The following is a 20967-nucleotide window of genomic DNA, read 5'->3' as shown; positions in this document are numbered from 1 at the left end:
TGGATGTTGCCCGACTCTGACTAGAATTGGCGCGGTTCGGGACCACGCTCGCGGGATTCCAGCACTTGGACTGCGGGCTTGGAGGAGGCATGACATGATCAGATAAGAAGGCAGTCAGTCGACCTTCCTCTACTGTTGTTGTTACGGACATGAAGAGGGCTTTGAAGCATGAGAAGAGGGCATATGCGGTATGAGTCCGGGTAAAGACAGAGTTGGCGCAGACTAGTGGTCTTGATGGCTGAGAGAGAAAGCAGTGGACGCCCGTCGGATGGAATGAGGTGGAGCGCGAGGTGAGAGCATCACCACCAGTCCAGGGGCACTGAGTCTTTGCACGTTGCGACGCCCTGGTCGCAGCAACGCCACTGGTCTGCGGCGCATGAGATGCTATTGTTTTCGCGGCTGTTGGTTGAAAGGGGTAACACGCGCACTTGCCATGGCGTCTGGCCGGTCTGTCCAAAGTCCCTCGACCCAGTCATGCCCGTTTCCAACTCCGCGATATGTACTCGCCCGAGGTCCTCGAGCCTGTCGCAAAGATCCCCAACAAGGACCCTCATCAACCCCGGTTTCGTGCCCAGGCCTCAGAGTCGGCAAGTCGCAAGCGAAACGCCCCCATGCTATGCCGCGACGCACGCACGCGCGCGAAGCGGCGGGCACTTTAGCCGTACGTAACCCTTTCCCGCTTGCAGCCCATGGGGGCTCCAGATATTAAGCATCTCACGTAAGGCTATTTGGGCTTGTCAAAATTGGCATGTTCCTTGCCCATTGCGGATGCGACCTGCCCTGCATACATACATAAGGTGCTGGTCTGCTGGCTAGGCGCGCCCGCCTGGGAGGACTGTGTTGGAACCCGCGCTCCATTCATTCTACGGCTTCGTCACTCCGCAATCGTTTTTCCCCGTCCCTTTTGAGTCCTAGTCATTCCTTCCACTGTTAACCTTCAAGACACTATCGTTAAGAGAAACATCTACTGTTGATTCATTGTACGTGAGTAGCTCGACTGAAGCGTTTGCATTGAGACAGGACTTGGTTTGGATGGCGTTGAGGGGAGCAGAGTTGAGCTGAACGATACGCAACTTCTCAGATATCTGTGGCGAAAATGAAAGTCGACTATATACTAGCCCTGGCAGCCCTCGCCATCGGCGGCGGCGACGCGGCGGGAACGCCCACCGAGCCCATCACGACCTTGGCCAAGGTCAAGCGAGACACGTCTCCGAGCCCGACCCTCGCCGACGGCCACAATGTCAGTAACACACACACACATATACACCAAGCAAAGCTCTGTCGCAGTCGTCTAATTAACTCGGGTCGTAGCTCTTCGGCTGCGTGAGCAAGAACTGGGTCGGCCCGTGCGCGCAAGTAGGCTTCTACTGGGACACTTGCTTCTCGTTCAGAGACAACCCCGTCGACGGCGTCAACCTGTTCGTTTTGCCTGATCCCCTTGGAGAATATGGTCAGGTCAGGGGGTTAGAAACGCTGACGATGGTGATGATGAAATGTACAGGTACCACAACATGCGATCAGCCGGTACGGACGACGATGCCATCTGCACTCTGTACAAGTAAGGGACCGAGACCATCTGGATCATATTCGAAAGGAAGAGGGGCGGTGGCTAACTGGCAGTGTAGCAGCGACAACTGCACCAGCGGCGTGGAGACGCTGGTTCTGCCGTTTGGCGGCACGGCCGACATGGGGAGCCAGTCTGCGCACTGGGGCTCGTTCAAGTGCACGAAGAGGTAAATATGCACGCTCCCGCCCGGTGACTGACTTTGCTACCGGATACGAGGGGCATTCTTGCTCGTAGCCTGGCGCAAGCTGACCGAAATACAGCCTCTACTCGTGCATCAACTAATTACGGAGACGACGCCTGCTGCAAAGGCAATCGAGGGCTTGAATATCCGGGCGCCAGGACTCACGAGGGGGGGGGGGGACCTGAGATAGTGTAGGACATTCAATCAAGCGCCCATGGCTACGTGATCCGTGCCGCGTCGGATGTGTGACGGCCCGGGCCATGCGAGCAACTCGTGCCAGCGCGATGGAGCGTGTTTGTTCCTCTTCTTTAGCTGTCATTAGCTATGTTGAATATAGCGTTCACGATAGGGGTTCTAATCAAGGCGAGGGCAGGCAGACCCTGGGCATGAAGCTTCCATGGCAACTAGCGAAAAGACTGGACCAAGCTAGCCGACTGGAGCACTGCCGACATTTCGGCGTCGAGACTCTCGGGAGTTGGATAAAGAACCATGCCGTCTCAGCGTGAGGTCTGGATAGAGTAGAGATAGATTGCCGAAGCAAGGGGTCGTTGGCGGCGGTACCCTGCATCTAAGGCGTGGTGGAGTGTCTCGCCAGCCCCTGTGTAAAATCGGTGGATCGTATGGTGCGACTTATGAGGGGAGCGAGCATCTGCCGAGCATGTCAAGGCACGGGATGCCTTACGAAGAGGTGGACGTGGGCGCCGATGCTGGGTGCTGGTCTTCCCTGCGCATAAGCCACTGCATGCTACGTTGACTACTCTATGGGCGGGGAGCAGGCGCATTGTGTATGCGACCAGGGGCCGGTCGGACAGATAGACATGGAACTCTGATTCACCTATAAATGGCAGCATAGTTGAAGTGACACCGAATGCAGATGTGTGATCCAAGCGGGCCAGGGACGCGATGCGATTCACATGCTCGACTCACGGCCAAGAGTAACTAGGTGAATGTCTCAAACGGGTCTTGATTGGACGTGGCACAGTCGAATCGCAAACGAACGATGGCGGGCAGACTCAAAGCTGACGCGGCTGCGGACTTGGCTCGAGAGCATTTTTGTATCCCGTCGATTGTCGATCGCGGCTTGTGCACCCCTCGGCGGGAGACACGTTGACAGCGGATCGGCGGGCGCCACGGTCGGCCGTGTCGGGGCCGGAGTGGGCGGGCCGGCGAGGCGGCTGCGGCGTCCACAGTAGTAGCGGAGCGGCGGTGGGAGACGGTTTCACGGTGCAGGCAGGCAGGCAGAGGGATGGATGGATGGATCCAGGGGCAATGGAGGGATGGCTTTGCCGAGCCACCATCCCGGATTGCATGTGCCGCCGCCGCCGCCGCTGCTGCTGCTGCCACTGCCGCCGCTTTGCTTGGCTGCGCAAGTGCCTGCAGAGGGCGGGGGTTTACAGCGGAAAGAGATGAGGCAGGGGACGTGAATCCTGTTTTGGTGGACGCTTGCCGCTGGCACTCTACTAATCACCAAGGACGGACGGGCAGGTTCAGAAGCCCGTGGTTGGAGAGTCTCGAAAACGCGCAGGGCCGGAGGCAACTGTGAGGCCTGCTCCGGCAGTGCAAACTCGACTGGGGCGCGATGGCGTTGGTGGCGTCGGAGGCGAGGCGAGGCGAGGCGCAGGTACCTGCATGATGCAACCACTCGCTCAGTCTGAACGTCGCGCTTGGGAATTTTTCGCTGTGCGGCTTATCAGTCGAAAATTTGCTATCTAGGTCGCCGTCGCCCGTCTGCAGCGTGAAGCGAGGACAGCCTGCGCGGTTTTTATCGCGACGCACCCCAGAGGCCGCCAGGGCGTCTGCCACTGTACCAAGTACTGTAGCACGTCTTGCACGTGTAGCACTGCAATTACAGGGCAGTTACATGCTGTGCCACGGGTGACGACACTCTGTCGCACAAACCACCCCAGCTTGTCCAGGCCCCGCGCCGTGTAACCCCGATCCCCGTCCGTGCAACCAAAAAATCGAACCCGCGAAATGGAGTCATGAACATGGGCCCTCAGTCCTTGACGGACCACCACACCCGTCCCACCGCGCCGGCCGGGGCCCACAGGTGCTAATCGGGTTCGCGACACCGATCACTGGCCGGCCAAGAGGACGGGATACCCTCTTGGGCGGGAGGTGGATGCGCGCTCTCCACCGCGCGGCGCTTTAGCCTGTGGTTCGGCGCGAGTCGCACGTCAGCGCCGCCTCCTCGAGGAGTCTTGCTCGGGGGTCTCCATCCTGTTGCTGTTGCGTTGGGGTGTGCCCCTGGCGTGGCCTGGCATGGCGCCCATGGCGACAGCACAGATGGGTGAGATGGATGGATGGATGTGTGGATTGACGATGGGTGGTGGCTTTCCCCCTTCGTCTCTCCCCAGACCGCCGTGAAGAAAGGATCAGAGGGCTCTTGCCGAACCTTATCGACGGGCGGTCCGCTGCTCCAGGTTCCTGAACTCTGACTCCTGACTCCTGAGCCTCGACAACTTCGTTCTCGCAACATCGCTCACCTCCCTTTCGTTGCCTTGCCTCGCACATCCTTAATCGCCCGTCGGCCTCTTTGTTCTTTCTACGGTTATTCCTCCACTCTCGCTTCTACATCCCCATTCGCTTCCCTCTTCCGTCCGCCCTGGCGCCGTCCTATAACACGCAGACGCGCAACCCAAGATACCCACTCCACCCGCCGGCCATTTCGTCATTGCCTCCACCGGGTGACCTTGACAGCAAACACCACGGATCGGCGTGAGCTGCCTGTCACTGTGCTGTCAGGGCAAAAAGAACCCTGTCGTCTGTCAATCGCCTGGAGCTCTATCCGACTCCTCCGTTCTTTCCCCCCTCTCTTTTCTTTCTCCGTCGCCGAGGTAGACAGGACAGGTCAAGCCGTTCGCTCGCTTGGATGACCTGATTGTTGGCGCCTCGTTCGCTAAGTGTTCTATTATCGCAACTTGTCGCGTGTATGCGAATCGCCTCTGTCTTGCGATAAGCCTCTCATCATGGCTGGTTCGACGGAGCCCCAGCACAAGCCGGGGCAGCAGCCTGAGCACCAGCCTGAGCGCGCTTCGGAACAACATGACCACGCGCAGGAAACGTCGGCCTTTCCGCCGTTGCAAGACGCAGACGCACCATCTCAAGCGCCTCAATACCACCAACAGCAGCAGTATCGAGACACAGACGCACCGTCTCAAGCGCCTCAACACCAACACCAGCAGTACTCCGACGACTTTGACGAAAAGCGCTCACCCCCCTCGCTCGACACATTCAACACCCTCGCCCCCGGTCCGGACTCGCACAGCAACGAGCCCTTTTCGCCCTCGGGCCAGCGCGCCGAGGACACGCGCCTCGGCGACGACCTCGAGCTGCTCCGCGCCGAGCGCTTCATCTCTAATCAGGAACAGGACGAGCTGGCGTCCAAGTCTAAAGGTCGGAGCCACCACCCCGAGCCGGAGGATGCCTTTAACCAGTCCGCCCCCAAGGAGGAGACGGTCAAGCACAAGAATGAGAATGCCGCCCTCTACAAGTTTTGGCTCTTTCTCAAAAAGTTCCCCCGCGGCGTCCGCTACCTGCTGTACCTGTTTCCCGGCGCCATCCTGCTCCTCATCCCCGTGCTTCTCGGCGGCCTGAGGTTCAACCGCGACGAGAAGCTCGTCGGCGGCCCTGGCGGCGTCCAGCTCCTGTGGTTCGGCATCTGGCTCGAGATTGTCTGGTGCTCGCTGTGGCTCTCCCGTCTCGTCACCAGCCTCTTGCCCCATCTCCTTTATAGCCTCGCCCGCATCGCCGGCTCGACCAACGCCAAAAAGTGGAGGGACATTGGCCACCAGCTCGAGCTGCACATGGCCCTCTTCCTCTGGTTCCTGGCCATCCTCATCTCCTTCAAGCCCACCAACAACGGCCACACGGGCACCGGCGAGGGCGGCGACAGCTGGACCGACGTCGTCTACAAGGTCATCATCGCCCTCTTCGTGCTGGCGACGCTCAACTTTGCCGAGAAGCTCTGCATCCAGTGGATCGCCACCACCTTCCACCAGCGCACCTACAGCACCCGCATCGAGAACAACAAGTCGGACGTCCGCCAGCTCGTCCACCTCTTCTCCTTCGCCAAGGCCAACCTCGAGACCACCGACGCCTTCTGGCAGGGCAACACGGGCCCCAACACCAGCGGCGCGCAGACGCCCCTGCAGACGTTCCACGACAACGCCCGCCAGGTCCTCGGCAAGGTCGGCTACGTCGCCAACAAGGTCGGAAACGACTTCATCGGCCGCAAGGTCAACGTCAACCAGCCGAAAAAGGTCGTCTCGGAGCTGCTGCGCAACACGGCTTCGGCCGCGACCCTCGCCCGTCTCATCTATCGTAGCTTGGTGACGGAGGGGCGGGATACGGTCTACCCCGACGACATGAAGAAGGCTTTTGAGACACAGGAGGAAATCGATGCCGCGTTTGGCGTCTTCGACAAGGACCTCAACGGCGACATTTCGATAGAAGAGTTTGAGGCCGTCTGCAACGAGATTCACCTGGAGAAGAAGGCCATTGCCGCGTCCCTCAAGGACCTGGACTCGGTCATCCAGAAGCTCGACAAGGTCTTTTTGTTCATCATTGTCGTCATCGCCGTCATCGTCTTCGTCTCCATCCTGTCGGGCTCCGCCGCCGCCGGGCTCGCGTCCGCCAGCACATCGGTGCTCGGCCTCGCCTGGGTGCTGCAGGCGACGGCGCAAGAGTTCCTCCAGTCCATCATCTTCGTCTTCATCAAGCATCCCTTTGACGTCGGCGACCGCGTCACCATCTACGGCTCCACGGGCGACAAGATGACGGGCGACGACTACTACGTGACGGAAATCTCGCTGCTCTACACCGAGTTCAAGAAGATGCAGGGGCACATCGTGCAGGCGCCCAACTCGCTGCTCAACACCCTCTTCATCCTGAACCAGCGCCGCTCCAACGGCCTCGCCGACGTCATCCCGCTCGAGATGCGCTTCGGCACGCCCGGCGAGCTCATCGACGAGCTCAAGGCCCGCATGCTCGACTTTTGCCAGCAGAACAAGCGCGACTACCAGCCCACCATCATCACCGAGATGACGTCCCTGGACCAGGTGCGCTCGTGCCACATGAACATGATTTTCATGCACAAGAGCAACTTCCAGAACGAACTGCTCCGGCTCAACAGGCACAACCGGTTCGTCACGGAGCTCATGTACCAGATGACGTTGCTCGGCATCCAGGGCCCCCTGCGTGTCGACCCCGGCGGCAGCCGCGAGTACCCCATGTACTGGGCCGGCGCGCAGCCGCCCGTGCCGTCGCAGCCTCACCACGACGACTACGGCCCGCCGCCTGCGCCCTCGGCGCACAGGACCATGTCGCGCCGGCGGGACAGCATCCGCGGCCAGCGCCTCCCGACGACCAACGAGGAGGCCATCCTCGGCTTCCAGGACGTCTTCGACAGCCGCAGGGATCACCTCATGGCGCAGCGCATGGCGTCCATCAAGGAGAAGGACCGGGCGCTCGAGCGGGAAAGCGACGCCGAGGGGCGCGCGTCGACGTCGGCCCTCGCGCCGAGCATCTCCAAGAATTCGAGGGAGTCGCATACCCAGTCGACGCGCGCGCGCATCTTTGGACGGGCGCGCAGCGGGACGAGGAGTCAGCAGGACGACACGATTGTTTGAGCTCGTGCTGTCACGATTGTCTGATCTTGTGTCGTCGCAGTTGTTACTCGTGGCTCCAACGCGGCTACGGGTCGATGGTACTGTGCACGTGGGAAATAGCATGTTGGAGACATGCGTTCTTTGAGCGACTGAATGTAGAATTAGATTATGACGAAGCTAGAATATCACGACCACCAAGATTCAAGGCTCTTTCCCTCCAGCCATTCAAACGTCGTAAGAGTTGTGTAGTTCCCCCTTCCTGTCATCACGATGCCAACGCGCTCAATGCACTGAACTGCAGTCTTCTATTTTGCATTAATCGGGCGAAACAGGTCATTTCTCATCTCCTTTTCGTCTACATCGCTCTCTGCTGCTCTTCAGGGCAAAAAAGCCAGAAGCTCCTTGAAGAACTCATCCTTCTTCTCGATCCAGGCCATGTGCCCACACTCCTCATACACGACATGCTTCGCCTTGGCCCCAATCGCCTCCTTGGCCTGCGCACTCGCGTCCACGCTGCAGATAAAGTCCTCACTGCCCGACACGATGAGCACATCCGCCGTAACCTTGCCCAGATCGGCAATCACCACCGCCTCAGGCTGCGCATCCGCCGCCCTCTGCTTCGCGTTGGCCCAGTTCTGCACCACCAGCGGGCCCGTGTCCCTCGCAAACTGGGCCACGCCCGGCGCCGGCTCGTGGAAGTACAGCGGCAGCACGGCCTGGATGAACTCGGTGAGGTCCTCGTCGCCCGCGAAGCCCGCCTCGGCGCCGAGGATGCTGCGGAAGCGCGCCACCGCGGGGGCGAAGCGCGGGTCGTCCTGGCGCGCCTCGAGCGCGCGCATGAAGATGGGGCCCTGGTCCTTCGCGCCGATGACCTGCGCGCCGAGGAGGACCGCGCGCGCGCAGTAGGATGGGAAGTCGGCGGCGTAGGCGAGCGCGATGGCCCCGCCGTTGGAGTGGCCCAGCACGGTGACGGGCTTGTCGACGAGGAGGTGGCGGCGGAGGGCGTCGAGGTCGGCGGCCATGTGGCGCGAGCCCATGCGGGTTTCGTCGGCGGGGTGCGCGGAGGGGAGGGTGCCGCGCGTTTGCAGGACGACGAGCGTGGCGCGCCCGCTGGTGGAGAGGGGCGCGAAGCCCGAGACGATGTAGTTGATGCCGGGGCCCCAGCCGGGGGAGGTGCCGAGGACGAGTTCGGGGCCGTGGCCGGTGACGTGGTAGACGAGGCGCGTGCCGTCGTCGGCGTCGAAGCTGTAGTTGGCGGGTTCGACGGCCGAGCCGGCGAGGGCCTGTCGGACGTGTTCCGGCCCGCCGGTCTCGCTGATGGGCCGGTCGAGGGCGTAGGTCGTCGTGGCGGTCATGATGGCTGTGGTCGTCGATGAGGGTGAGATGTACAGGGTCGAGGGGTGAGGCACGGGGGATACATCGCGACCGAGATCTAGAAGCCGGGAGACTGCGCCGTTCAAATATACTTGCCACTTTGAGTTGTGTCTTGTTTATCTGCCGTGCGGCTGCTCTTGATGCAGATGAGGGTGAGATTTGGAAGGCCGTCGCGCCAGTCGCCCCATGATTCCATTCGCACCACGTCACGTCAGCAGTAGCTGCTTAACGAGGGCACAACGCCTGCTGACGGACCACCCCGCCGACACACGAGCCCCTCTCTCTTCTCTCTCTCCGCGTGGTTCTTCCCTTTGGGTATCTGCGAGCGAGTCCCGGTAGGGATGAGGCGAGTGGGCCCTTGAGTGAGATCTGTAACGTGTAAGACCGTAGACGTGAGTGTGCCCCCGCCGACGGTGGCCAGATGCGGAGGACGAACGGACTTGTTTGGTGGTTTGGGCGGAGTTAGCGATCCCCGGGTCCGGGCTGGGACACGGAGCCGAAGCGGCGGGGGTTTGTCGGGGCGGCAGTGGCGTCCGCAACGGCGGAGAGCCAGGCGGAGTGGCGGGCATCGTCGCTTAGAGCCTTACACGTGAGCGAAGGAAGTCCTTCCGGAACACACCAATATTTGTAGCCTCGAAGGTCGGCAAACCCCAAAGTAATTCCCCCTTCTCGTCACAGACTGATCCCCTCTACAGCCGAAAGACGTGGTAGACACCCCGCCGCGCGATGACAAGCGTGATTTGATGGTGAACATCGCCTTGTGTTCTTCACCTCTCCTCTCTTGGGAACTAGTTCGTATGGTAGTGAGAGCGACGGGACACATGCGCAGTGCTGTTCGTACGATAGGAACGATATGACCGAAAGCAACGACAGCAACGAGAGCAATGACGGCAACGAGAGCAACGAGAGCAACGACAGCGACGACAGCAACGAAAGTAGCGACGTCTAGCGACACCCCGGGAAATGAAGAATAACTATGCGACTAGGCTTCTGTATCCGTGCGAATAGCGTTACTGAAGCTTCAATTTCTATCTTTCTGCTCGAAAGATATACCTTATCCCTAGTATCTTGGTTCTGCCATTTAAACGCCCATTCCCCGCGTTGGGCCATTGCACGCCGACGGCTGGTAAGCTCGATGCTTCAGCGTCGGGAGTCTACGTAATTGCCATGGCAGCCCGACACCGGTTACGACCCCGAGGCAGGACGCTGAGCTAGGAGCGGCAGGGCTAAGAGGGTCGGAGAATCTTCCCGGATATCTGCCGTTTTACTGGCAGCGTCGGCCTGGGCGGTGCTCGGACGGGTCAAATCGCTGGTTGAACATGTGTCGGCGCCCGTAGAGCTGGCGACTTCAGGGGCGTCTGGCTTAGACGATTCCGTCCTCAAGGAGTTGACTTCAATCGCGCAGGCGTGGAACTATCGAATCATCAGAGTAAGAAGGACGGGGCGAGCTATGTAGATCACCTCAGGAGTGAATCGGCGTACGCCGTCTCGGACAAGACGCTGAAGTTTTTCTGCTGCATCTGCCAACGCGGCATCTTCAATCTGACCGAACGTTAGGTTGCCCACACCTCGGCAAGAACGGGATAACGAGGTCGTAGCTGACGGGCTCGCACGTGCGTCTTCGCAATGCACATCCGACGCATCTCTTGCCTACGAGATCTTCGTGCAATGTTAGCATGCTATCAAGTTCTACTTCTTTGGAAGTGGGATCGGGATCGGCGGACAAACCGTTCGAATCCTAGCAAAGTTTGTCCCGACGGGCCCTCAAAGCGTGCCCTAGGCACCTCTTGCACGGAACGTCTCGGAAACGCCTCCCTTCACCAGCCCGCTGCAGAAGCCTTTCCCGTTCTTCCTCAGCGTTGGACTGTGAATGGGATTCTGGAGTTTTGGGCGCAGCCTGTCCGGCAGGCGGGGACGGCATCGTGCGTCCGTGATGGTGAGGGTGAGGGATTCCAGAATCGGCGAAGACGAGAGGCGAACGGAATACGGAGCCGGGGGTGCAAGAGGGCGAGGAATGAATAACGGGCTGACAAACGACCGAACTTGAGCGGTGAAGAAGAGGAAGAAGGTCTTTCGTCTGGTCGAGGTGGATTTGTGAATTCCCGATGCGTTTGTTTTGGTGCTGCCTTCAGGCAGCCGTTTGCTTCGTGCAGGATTTAGGATCCTTGTGTGGAAGGCTGCATCGATTCACTCTCAGGGCGCAAGACGTGGCTGCCCAGAAAAATAGACGGCCAGATCAACTTCCTTCCGCATTGTCCCTTCCTTCCTCCCCCCTCCATTTCTCGCTCATCTTCGAAGCAGCAGCATCGGGACAGCGGCCTGGCGGCAGCTGTTTCCCGGGAGGCACTCCCTCGATCAGTCACTTCCAGAACGTCGACGCCAAATTGCGCCGCTACCAAACAGGAGACCAAGAACTGCTACACCACGTTCGACCACCGCAAGTGGCGTATGCCCCAAAGCTCCAGCCAACGAGACAGGCATAGACGTGCCGACGACGAGTTCCTCGATGAAGACACCTCAAGCGAAGATTGCTAGCGAGGACGAAGATGAGCTCCTTCAGGATGACGAGAAAGAGGTCGTCCACCGAAGCGTGGCCGTAAGGTACAGTCCACGGCTCCTGCGACGGCTCAACAGCCGGCCATCACCGCACAGTCGGCGACTCCGTCCACCGATCCGACGAAGATGGTGAGACTGGAACAACAAGAGGCCAGCAGATCGATGGGCCGTGACAATTTCCCACAAAAGAAGCGGCGACTGCGGATAACAAACCAACAAACAAAACATTCGCTGTCGGCCCGGATGAGTTGAGGATGATCCTGTTGCGACTGTGCTTCCGGTTGACTTGCCACGAGACGGAGCACGCTGGCTCGACGACAGAGACGTCATGTCGGATGGGGACTGGAAACATGTCCTACCATGTCCCGCAGACGCGGCTGGCGCAGTGTGGGCGTGGCCCAATATTGAAGCGTTTCAGACCTGCACCGAAACAAATCCCCGAACTGCCATCCTGAATAATTTCTTTACCATACATGTGCACTTGCGTCGTTGTGTAGAGTAGCTTCACGTTTTTGCAGAATTGTCTGATTTTAGGTACCAGACACCACTCTGTGCAAATGTGAGTCCCGGACAACTGTCTCAGAACCTGCGCATCGCTCCGTAGGGTAGCAATGAGGAGTGGGACAACCGTCTCGTTTTACGCGCTCCGCTCTATACGTATACGTATTGTCGTATACTACGATATATGCAGTGGGAAAGTCGTCTCGTTCTCTGCGCTCTGGTCCCAGCAAGAAAGCAAAGCAGTTGTGTTGGAAGGCCGGTCCCAGCAAAGCAGTTATGTTGGAAGGCCGGTCCCGAGCAGTTGAGGTTGAAGAAGAGCAAAGGAGTTGTGTTGGAAGGCCGGTCCCGAGCAATTGATGTTGAAGAAGAGCAGAGGAGTTATGTTGGAAGGCCGGTCCCAGCAATATAAAAGCAAAACAGTTGTTTTGGAAGGCCGGTCCCAGCAATATAAAAGCAAAATAGTTATATTGGAAGGCCGGTCCCGAGCAGTTGAGGTTGAAGAAGAGCAAAGGAGTTGTGTTGGAAGACCGGTCCCGAGCAATTGATGTTGAAGTACGGTCTTCCAACACAACTCCTTTGCTCTACTTCAATGTTGCTGGGGTCCGGCCTTTTACCATGTCCTCTGCCACCGTCCCACACATATAAAAGCTTCCTCGCTGCCTGCGTTTGCTGCTCTCCGTTTCTTCTTCCTTCAAGCTTCTCTCCGATTTTTTTCGACTCCGATTGCCCGATTCCGCTTTTCCGACTCCGCTTTCCGACTCCGGTTCCCGACCGCCAGAATGGACCGAACAGGCGCTCGGGGCTCGGCTGGGGGTGTCAAGGAAAATGCCGTCGATGATGGCGTCTCGGATGACAGATGGGCCAGGACCATGACTGCTGCCGAGATCGAAGCTTCTGAGAGCAGCCCTGTTACCAAGACGTTCGCAATTGGGCCAGATGACTTCCAGAGCGGACCAGACCCGACCATGTTCCCGGTCGACTTACCGGCCTCGGGGCGCCACCCCAACGACAGCAGCGTCCTTTCTGATGAGGATTGGAGACTTGGCAAGCCATTCCCTGCAGATACGGCTTGCGGCATGTGGGCGCGACCCAGAAAGCCATTCGACACCCTACCAACCGCCATCACTTCACGGCTCCGACGTGAGAAGTCGGACAAACAGCCACGACCCAAGCAAGGCGTGGCTGTCATCACCTTGGCAGTGGTTATGTACAACCCTGGCTGCGCGTCCTTTGTCGCAGCGTATTGCCGATTCGAGACGACGTCCGAGTTCTTGGCCTTCGTCGATCGCACCCGTACGAGTTCATCTCTGCCAGCCCATGCGTCCCCCAGTACTAATACAATCTCCAGTGCCTCGGGTCACCATGTCCTGGGTTGGTGCCATGGCCCGCCAGCCCCCCCGTGAGCAAGGCAGCACGAAGGAGGTGTCGAATAAGCGCGTCAAAAGCAGCCAGCTGTGGGAGGCGTTCGACCTGATCAACGAACGCCAGCACTACCGGCGATATCTTGTCAGGACGAACCGCAAGCTCATGCTACTCAACCACGACGACAAACCAGAGCCAACCGACGAGGAACTGGAGGCTGCCACAGTCACCGACATCGACAAGCTGTGGTCGACCATCGCGGTCCTGTTCGCCATCTTACGGGCCTTCACTGACCGCTTCACTGAACACCCTACCGCACCAGCCGGCCCGACGTGCTCTTGGGGGTTCAACAACGAAGATTGGTTCAGGGCTTGGTTGATGCTGGAATTCATGCGCCACCGGCGCTCAAAGAGCCGACCGTCGTTTAAGTCGAGTACTCATCATCCCCCGAAATGGTGGGGGTACTTTACTGGAGAAGAGCCGGACGATGATGAGCCGACCGAGGCGAGCCCCATGGACAGACTGCGTGAACACGCGCGACAGTGTGAACAAGAACTCGCAGACTTAGGCGCCATTTTCAACGAAGATGACGACGAAGTGGACCGCGATGATGAGCTCTCGCAGGAGCAGGTCAACATTCTCCTTCAAAGCACACCCGTCCGGCCTGATACAGCTCCGCATGACCTCAATTCTGGCGAGGCGCAGGTCATGGTATCAAACGCCATTTCCGACCGCTTCGCCCGACACCTCAATCTTCTGGCCCCGGGGATTGACATGCAACAGAGGCTACAAGAGAGGGTCAACGCTGGGACGATTCCGGACCGGCCTCCTCTGACCTCGACAGAGGCCCAACGTCTGATGGTCAAGTTACGTGGCCTCTCAAACATCAGGCACCAGGAGCAACCGCCAGCGTCTGATGTCGCACGAGAAAACCTGGCCAGGACTGCAAACATGCTGGGTGACCGCCCTGCGAAGGTCCAAGACCTGGCCAGGATTGCTGATGAGTTGGGGTTGGTGCCTGGCAACGAATTCGCCTTCCGAGTCCCCGCGGATAGCCAGGCTGCGGCCGAACTGGCTTTTAAGCCTGCGCAGGTTATAGGTATATTGCGCTTACCCTAATTCAAAGCCCCAGATCGCTAACACTCGTCAGATGCCTATGATATCTCCCACCGCCTCATGTCCCCTATCAGAGCCGCTGTCCTTGGCAGTGAGTGTGGCACAGGGAAGAAGACCAACGTTGCACTCATGGCAATTTGGATCATGGTGCAGAAGATCAGGAGCGGCAACTTCTCATACGGACCCGGCAAGCCCAAATACCTGCCATCGATCATGTTCATGCCACCATCCGCTATCAGACAGTTCGTCCGATCCGTCAAGCGGTTCTGGCCGAAAGTATTCCGCGTCTATTGTCTTTACTCGCACTGGAAGTACGCGGACATCATCCTGGCCGATGTTGTATGCAACATTGATGAGTTCAAGGCAGCGATGAGCCGCTGCATGTCAAATCCCGAGGATGAGAGCACCGGCCTTACGCTCTTCATTACAACATATCAGACTGGCATGCGGCGCTTGTTCCGAGGCGTAGACGACCCTAAGCGACTTGACGATGAAGAGCTTGAGTTGCGCAAGCAAGTTGAACTCGGGTACGCTCGGGCGAACTCGCGTGCGGCGAGAGCTGCTCGGGCATCGACAACGCCAAGATTTGCCTCCGAAGACATAGCGGAGCTTTACCCCGAAGAAAGAGAGTCGTACGAAGAAGCCGATGAGGCCGCCTATTCCGAAGCCGACGTATTGATCGAAGAAGACGATGATAGCCTCGATGTTAATGGTGGGCCCGAAGCCGTGCAGAGGGCCAGGACTGGCGCCGCCAAAGCATTCGAACATTCCCGGGAGTTGGTTTTTGAGGGAGAATTCGCCATTGTCATATGTGACGAGTGCCATGTCGTCAAAGACCCGGCCTCTATTAGCAATCACATGGTGGCTATGCTCAAGAAGGTCAGCTGGCTCGGAATTTCTGCCACACCAGCAGCGAACACTGGCCTCGACTATCTCGGATATTTGCTACTCGTCTGGAAGACGGGTTTTCCCTTTGGATTAGGGCACAACGAGACTGAGCTGGCAACACCCTTCTTCGACAGTCACGTCATCGAGAGCATCGAGCGCAGGGAGGGACCTTAGGAGGGACCGTCGGAGCAAGATGACCAAGTTGGCAACGAAGGTGGCGTGGAATACGACCGCTTGTTTTCCAAGGCCTTGGACGAGCCGGTACGCCGGCCCAGTGCCAATCCAGACACCGAAGGAGCTCAAGGCTGGACTTATTTGGAGAGGCTCTACGAAGATGGCATCCAGCAGGGTATACCAATGCACATCTTCAACCCGAAACTCTTCATCGACTACGCCAAGGAGCAAGAGCATACCACCAAGTTCTCGACCAACGCCATGAGAAAGATCATGGACGCGCTTATGCTTCGCACTACCATGTTCACTGAGTTCACACTGCCAGACGGCACGAAATACTCCATCGGCAAAGACTTGAAAGGTATGACAGTTCAGACCGTGGAGCTGTCGCCTCGCGCGAGGGACCGCCGGGAGCTTGAACCGTTCTTTGAGGCTATGCACAAGGTCTTACTCCGCCCAAGTCCCCGATTGCTTGGGTTTCACATGGGTGCGGGCAACGTGCGTGGAACGCCCGTCGTACAAAGGTCGACCGGCGCACACCGCCGACTTGCCCTGGCTTCGACATCCGCGGATTTTGTCACCCTCACGCAACCCCGCGCTCGTGTTATAAGGGTGCTCAACAGCCTTCGGCCCAGGTCACACGGCGCGAATATCCCGATTCCTGAGCATGGACCCTTGATCACTCTTGCTGAGGCCGTCAGACAAGCAGCCGAGGGGAACAGGGACGAACCGCATGTTTCCAGGGACGAACCGCATGTTCCAGGGGGCGTCGTTCAGGTCAGCCATATCGCCGCAAGTGACAACACTCTCGGCTTGCAGTGGTTCTTCTACCTCACGCGAGAGCACCCGCGCCACGCCTTTCCGGTAGACCGAGCTTCGATCGTACTTTACGTGTGTCACCGGTCGCCGAAGCTAGCATTCGCAGTACACGAAGCCTTGGACCTGCAGCGGAGAGGAAAGCGTGGATTGTTCTTCGTCAATCACCCTCTCACATCCATGATCCTCAACGCCCTCCTCGTCATGGCATGTGTGCCCACGCTGCATATAACAAGCCAGACCGATTTGGCTGAGCGAGACAGTGCGGTCGCCAGATTCGGTGACCCAAGCTCCCACTACGTCGCTCTCGTCACATCGTTCGCGATACTGCCGTATGGCGTGGATTTTCACCGGCAATGCCACCATGGGTATCTGCTGGAGGAGCCCCGCAATATGAGCATGGCCATGCAGGTCATCGGGCGTCTGTATCGTATCGGGCAGGAGCACGATGTCGTGTTCAAGAAGGTCATTTTGCGGAATACCTACGACTCGGCGTTGGAGCATATGGGGCTCAAGAAGTACGCGGAGATAATTGCCGCCGACGCCACCATCGACCCAAGGATTACAGGAGAGCTTCGCCGCGTCGTGGGGTTTTACTTGCTTCAGCGGTACTTTGGCCAGCAAAGCAGCCGCTTCAGCCGTCTGCACTGCCAATGGAACCAGATGGACGACGCTGCCACACGTCTTGAAGGGCAGTTCTACTCGGCCCTTGGGGAGCACATGTTCAACAATCCCCAGGACGCCAAGGAGTTCACTGTTGCTGAACTTACCAAGATTGCATCATGCTGGGCCCCTGGTGTTGAACTTGTGTCTGCGCACTTTTCCGGAGAGCCACCTTCTCTGCCGGAGGGTGTGGTGGGCGTACAGTTGCGGCCGAGGGCTGCGAAGCGTGGACGGGAGGAAGTGGGAGGTGGTCATGGCGATGGTGACGAAGGGGATGAGCGCCCGCCCAAGAGACAGGCGACTGAAGATTTGTAGTATAGTTAATTCGAGAACTAATCAGAAGTGGGTTATGCTGCTTTGTGTTATGCTGTGGCGACTTCATGTTGTCCTGTCCTCAACACCTCCTCTTTCTCTCCTGAGTGTCTTGTCTTGTCATGTTCCTTCTTGCTTTCAATCAGCAGCAAATCCTTGTACTGTAACTAATCGTTGTCTTGCAGAACAGCCACGAAGAAGTACTGATTGAGCAGAGTCTTTCCAGTCATGAAGTTCTGGGCGGATGAGCCTATGGATAGATCGAGATGATCGTGATAAAGCAATGGCAATATGTTATACAGTCGAATCGTTTCCTGCCTCCCTGTAATATTATATACTACTAATGTATCGCTGCTGTCTTATTTGCACTCTGCCGCCAAACCATCAATGCCTGGCCGTAAGGGTATCTTTCAACTTCATGTATGCATCCGATCTCGCGCTTAGTTGTTCATCTCACCGCGGTGGTGTCGTCATACCCAGCTCTCCTTGTCTGCGCTTGACCTCCTCACCGCCTTCCAGCTGGATCTTGTGAGCCGGCTCAGGAAGCCGCCTTTCCTCCGGCAGCGTCCCTGCCGGCGCGCACATACGCACGCTACGGACGCCGCGGCGGCGGAGAGCAGAGCCGTGATGAGGGCTCCGAAGATGATGTAGTGCTTCCCGATGAGGATGATGAGCGCCGCGTCCCAGCTGTGCCAGCTGCTAGCACCGCCGTGAGCAAACAGCGGTGTCGTCACCTTGCCGCGGAGCATATGTGCGGCCATGTCACCAGTGGCATCGGCAAGGATGTAGACGCGCTGAGCCTCGTCAATGTCCTCGCCCCGCTGCTGCCGTCGGTACAGCATCCGGACGAAGCTCATCCAGCGGTTGGAGAAGAACATGCACCCCGTGCTCAGCATGTTCTCGACGTAGGGTACCCGCATCGGCAGGCCCCAGAACATGTCGTAGCGGGGGACAGCCTCGATGAGGTGCTCGAGGAAGGCGTGGCCCTTGCGCGCGGCGATGAAGGCGTTGTTCACGCCGGCCGGGTACGCGCCGGGGGAGACAAAGGGCAGCTCGACGAGGGGCGTGTCGTCGAGGCGCACGAGGCAGGCGACGTCGAGGTCGAGGTAGACGCCACCCATGGCGTGCAGCACGGCGTAGCGCAGGATGTTGGCGCGCTGGATCTGCTGCGGGTAGCGCGTGTAGTGCGGCAGCACCCAGGGGTAGTTGTCGGCGATGAAGTCGGAGGCGTTGCCGTCGGTCCACAGCATGAACTCCCAGTCTGGGTGCATGGCGCGGCACGTAGCCATGGCGTCGGCGTATTTCGACATGTTGGCGCTGCCGAGGGCGATCTGGTGCATGATTCGCGGTATCCTCGTGGCGTTGCTGGCCGCCGCCGCAGCCGCCGTTGTGAGTGTGTCTTGTGCCGCATCGTCACTTAGGATGGTTGGTGGCGTCGTCGTGTCTTGCCCGTCGGTGTGATATCGGTACAGCAGTTCCGGGTGCTGCCGCAGGAGGCTGTAAAAGGTGGCGTACGTGCGGGCGACCTCGCCCAGCTGGCTGATGTGGTCGCGGATGTTATAGAGCAGCAGCGATATGGCCGCCAGGGCCAGCAGCAGCCGCGCTCGCATCGTGTCGACGAGTGTCCCCGAGGCAGAGAGACGTGTGTGAGTTGACGGAAGGCGAGAAATGGACGATGACGACTTCTCTTTGGGCAGTGTTCCCCCGCTTGCGGGACGTAAAGTACTACTAGATTCAACCAGGGCACCAGGGGCACATACGTCGGGCTTTGCGGGTCAGACTCGGGGGAGGGAAACTCTATGTCTTTAAGGCGGGAGGCGAACATTCACAAGGCTCCGCCAAGGTCATGGTGCGTGGTGAGACACGGGCAAAGTCATCAGCCAAGCCGGAGCGGAGGGCCAACAAGGCCAAGCTTGGACAAGGTGTCAAGGCCACGGACAGGGCTGGCGGAGTCTGCTCCCATGATCCGGGCTTTTTACGTACCGTAGCGCGGAGCATACGGACGGTTTTATGTGCCCGACGTGTTGTGCTGGGCATTGTATACGAGTAATACTACTCCCGGCCCTCGCTGTTTACCTACGTCTCCATTCCCGAGGCCCGCGCTCTCGCACCTTGAAAAGCGGTCCCTTGGCCCTTCTCAATCCATTTCTCATCCCATCTCTCGCGGCAGTAGCAGGGATGACAGGGAACGGGGCTGCGGAAGCAGTCTGCCTTTCTTTCTCAGCATTGCCCGAGCGGGATGCTGGATCCATGAAAAGCCGTGATCGAATAAAGGGGGCCCAGGGAAGAGTAGGGAGGCGGCCCAATGACGATAACTGCCCTGTTTCACACGCGCGGTGCGCAAAACTCCGATGGCCGTGCGGGCCGTTTGGGGCGCGTTGGCGGGCGGCCGGGCGGGCGGGGTCTGCAACGGGCGACAACTTACACTTTGCATCGACGACTTACAAGGACGACGATGAGGGCCATCATTGACGCGCCTGAGGTCACGGTGGCTGGCCCACCCTCCGAAGCTTCCGAGCGCGCCCGCAGGCTAACGCTGCCGCCCCGGGTGAGGCTCCCTGTGGTTATGTGTGTGGCGCTCTCCACCTGTGGGGGCGTCCACTCAAGCAAGGAAGCCCGCTTGCTATTTTTTTCTTCTTCTCCTTCTTCGCTGCTCTTGGGTGTCTGATCGGGGATCGGAATCGTCGCGACTCCGACGTTGTCGCGTGAGCTGGCTGGGACCCCCTGGTCCACCCACTCACTCACTCACTTGTGCCGGCGGCAGTACTAGTAGTAATAGTAGTCCCTCCTTGTTCGACTCCTTGTTTGAAGGCAAACCCGACGATAATGACAGGGCTAGCAGCAGCAGTCGGATGACCCGCCTCGGCAGGTACGGTCTGGTGGATATTCTCGTTGCGGCTCGGCTCCACGTCGCTCGTTGTTTATAATGTCCGTGGCCGGCTTGCAGAGCGCTGCCCGGCACTTGCCGTAGCTTTGCTGTCTCAAGCCTTCAATACTGCCGAACGCTCTGGGGCCCCTTCGAGCAAAAAGGGGGGATTTCGACTCGCCAACGGTTTTTCTTCGACGTCACCGGCTGCCAAGTCCGTGAAGTGCATGGTTGTGTCGGACACACTTGACGCCAGCAACACCGTCCGCTGCCGCTCGCTCGTTCGTCCCCCCTCCTCGCGTCGTTCCAGCTCACCGACTTGCCGTCTTGGCGCCGGGCATCCATGATCTCCGCCCGGCATGCCAAGACGCGCCAGGGGGGCCATCCTCGTCGGGCGGAGGAGACGACGCAACCCAGTGAGAGTCCGCCGCGCGATACAGCGCCGAGCCCTCCGCGTCTTGGCCTGCCACGCTGCTACCTGACTAGCGATGAGCCAGCGGCCTGTGAAGCATGGGTGGTCCCAGTCACGGAAATACGTGTATTCTGTCTGTCCGTCTGTCTTGGTGTCTGTTGTTTGACGTCGTTGCTGCCGCGGCTGCTGCTGCTGCTACCGCTACTGGTGGCGCCGTCGCCGGGCCGTGCATAAAGCTCACGGGACGGCGTCACCGGCATCCGAGCACATCTGGAGTCCCGCTTACAAAACCGGTCTACTATGCGAGTCCGATTCATTTTAGGCGCCGCTGAGCAAAGCCGTCTTGGACAGGTCACAGACCGCTCTTCTCGCCTAGCCAGACGTAGTCTTGTTCCGCGAGTTCACACGTCAGCACATGCTCCGGCAAGCCGACTTACACCTCCGCTGACGAATGTGGTTGTGCCTCGGACGAAGGCGTCCGGCGTGGGTGGTGGCCGTCACTGATGGAGTAAGCTTGTGCGAGTTCCGCCGCACAGTCGGTGCGACGACGGCGAGGACGCACTTACGAGA

The 20967-nt window shown here is 59.0% G+C and overlaps 6 protein-coding genes across 6 annotated transcripts; 4 read left to right on the top strand and 2 right to left on the bottom strand.

Moving 5' to 3' along the window:
- Positions 1-1096: 1096 nt before the first annotated feature.
- Positions 1097-1849, top strand: PLICBS_009684 (uncharacterized protein; the record flags this gene model as incomplete). Its single annotated transcript, XM_065601702.1, has 5 exons — positions 1097-1240; positions 1312-1418; positions 1502-1558; positions 1626-1733; positions 1828-1849. 5 exons carry the CDS (start codon positions 1097-1099, stop codon positions 1847-1849), a joined length of 438 nt encoding a protein of 145 aa, XP_065457774.1.
- Positions 1850-4717: 2868 nt separating this feature from the next.
- Positions 4718-7378, top strand: PLICBS_009683 (uncharacterized protein; the record flags this gene model as incomplete). The annotated part of the gene is made up of 1 exon (XM_018325300.2): positions 4718-7378. One exon carries the CDS (start codon positions 4718-4720, stop codon positions 7376-7378), a length of 2661 nt encoding a protein of 886 aa, XP_018176694.2.
- A 356-nt stretch (positions 7379-7734) lies between these two features.
- On the bottom strand, positions 7735-8712 carry PLICBS_009682 (uncharacterized protein; the record flags this gene model as incomplete). Its single annotated transcript, XM_018325299.2, has 1 exon — positions 7735-8712. One exon carries the CDS (start codon positions 8710-8712, stop codon positions 7735-7737), a length of 978 nt encoding a protein of 325 aa, XP_018176693.2.
- Positions 8713-12567: 3855 nt separating this feature from the next.
- On the top strand, positions 12568-15328 carry PLICBS_009681 (uncharacterized protein; the record flags this gene model as incomplete). Its single annotated transcript, XM_018325298.2, has 3 exons — positions 12568-13081; positions 13137-14249; positions 14301-15328. 3 exons carry the CDS (start codon positions 12568-12570, stop codon positions 15326-15328), a joined length of 2655 nt encoding a protein of 884 aa, XP_018176692.2.
- Positions 15329-15347: 19 nt separating this feature from the next.
- Positions 15348-17122, top strand: PLICBS_009680 (uncharacterized protein; the record flags this gene model as incomplete). Its single annotated transcript, XM_018325297.2, has 2 exons — positions 15348-15355; positions 15430-17122. The coding sequence occupies 2 exons, from the start codon at positions 15348-15350 to the stop codon at positions 17120-17122; spliced, it is 1701 nt and encodes a 566-aa protein (XP_018176691.2).
- A 164-nt stretch (positions 17123-17286) lies between these two features.
- Positions 17287-18729, bottom strand: PLICBS_009679 (uncharacterized protein; the record flags this gene model as incomplete). Its single annotated transcript, XM_018325296.2, has 3 exons — positions 17287-17369; positions 17596-17638; positions 17707-18729. 3 exons carry the CDS (start codon positions 18727-18729, stop codon positions 17287-17289), a joined length of 1149 nt encoding a protein of 382 aa, XP_018176690.2.
- Between the last annotated feature and the right edge of the window lie 2238 nt (positions 18730-20967).

Source organism: Purpureocillium lilacinum (assembly GCF_023168085.1).
Source record: "Purpureocillium lilacinum CBS 284.36 DNA, scaffold_7, whole genome shotgun sequence".
NCBI lineage: Eukaryota > Fungi > Ascomycota > Sordariomycetes > Hypocreales > Ophiocordycipitaceae > Purpureocillium > Purpureocillium lilacinum.
Note: the sequence above shows the minus strand (reverse complement) of the source record. Positions and strands in the feature narration are given on the sequence as shown.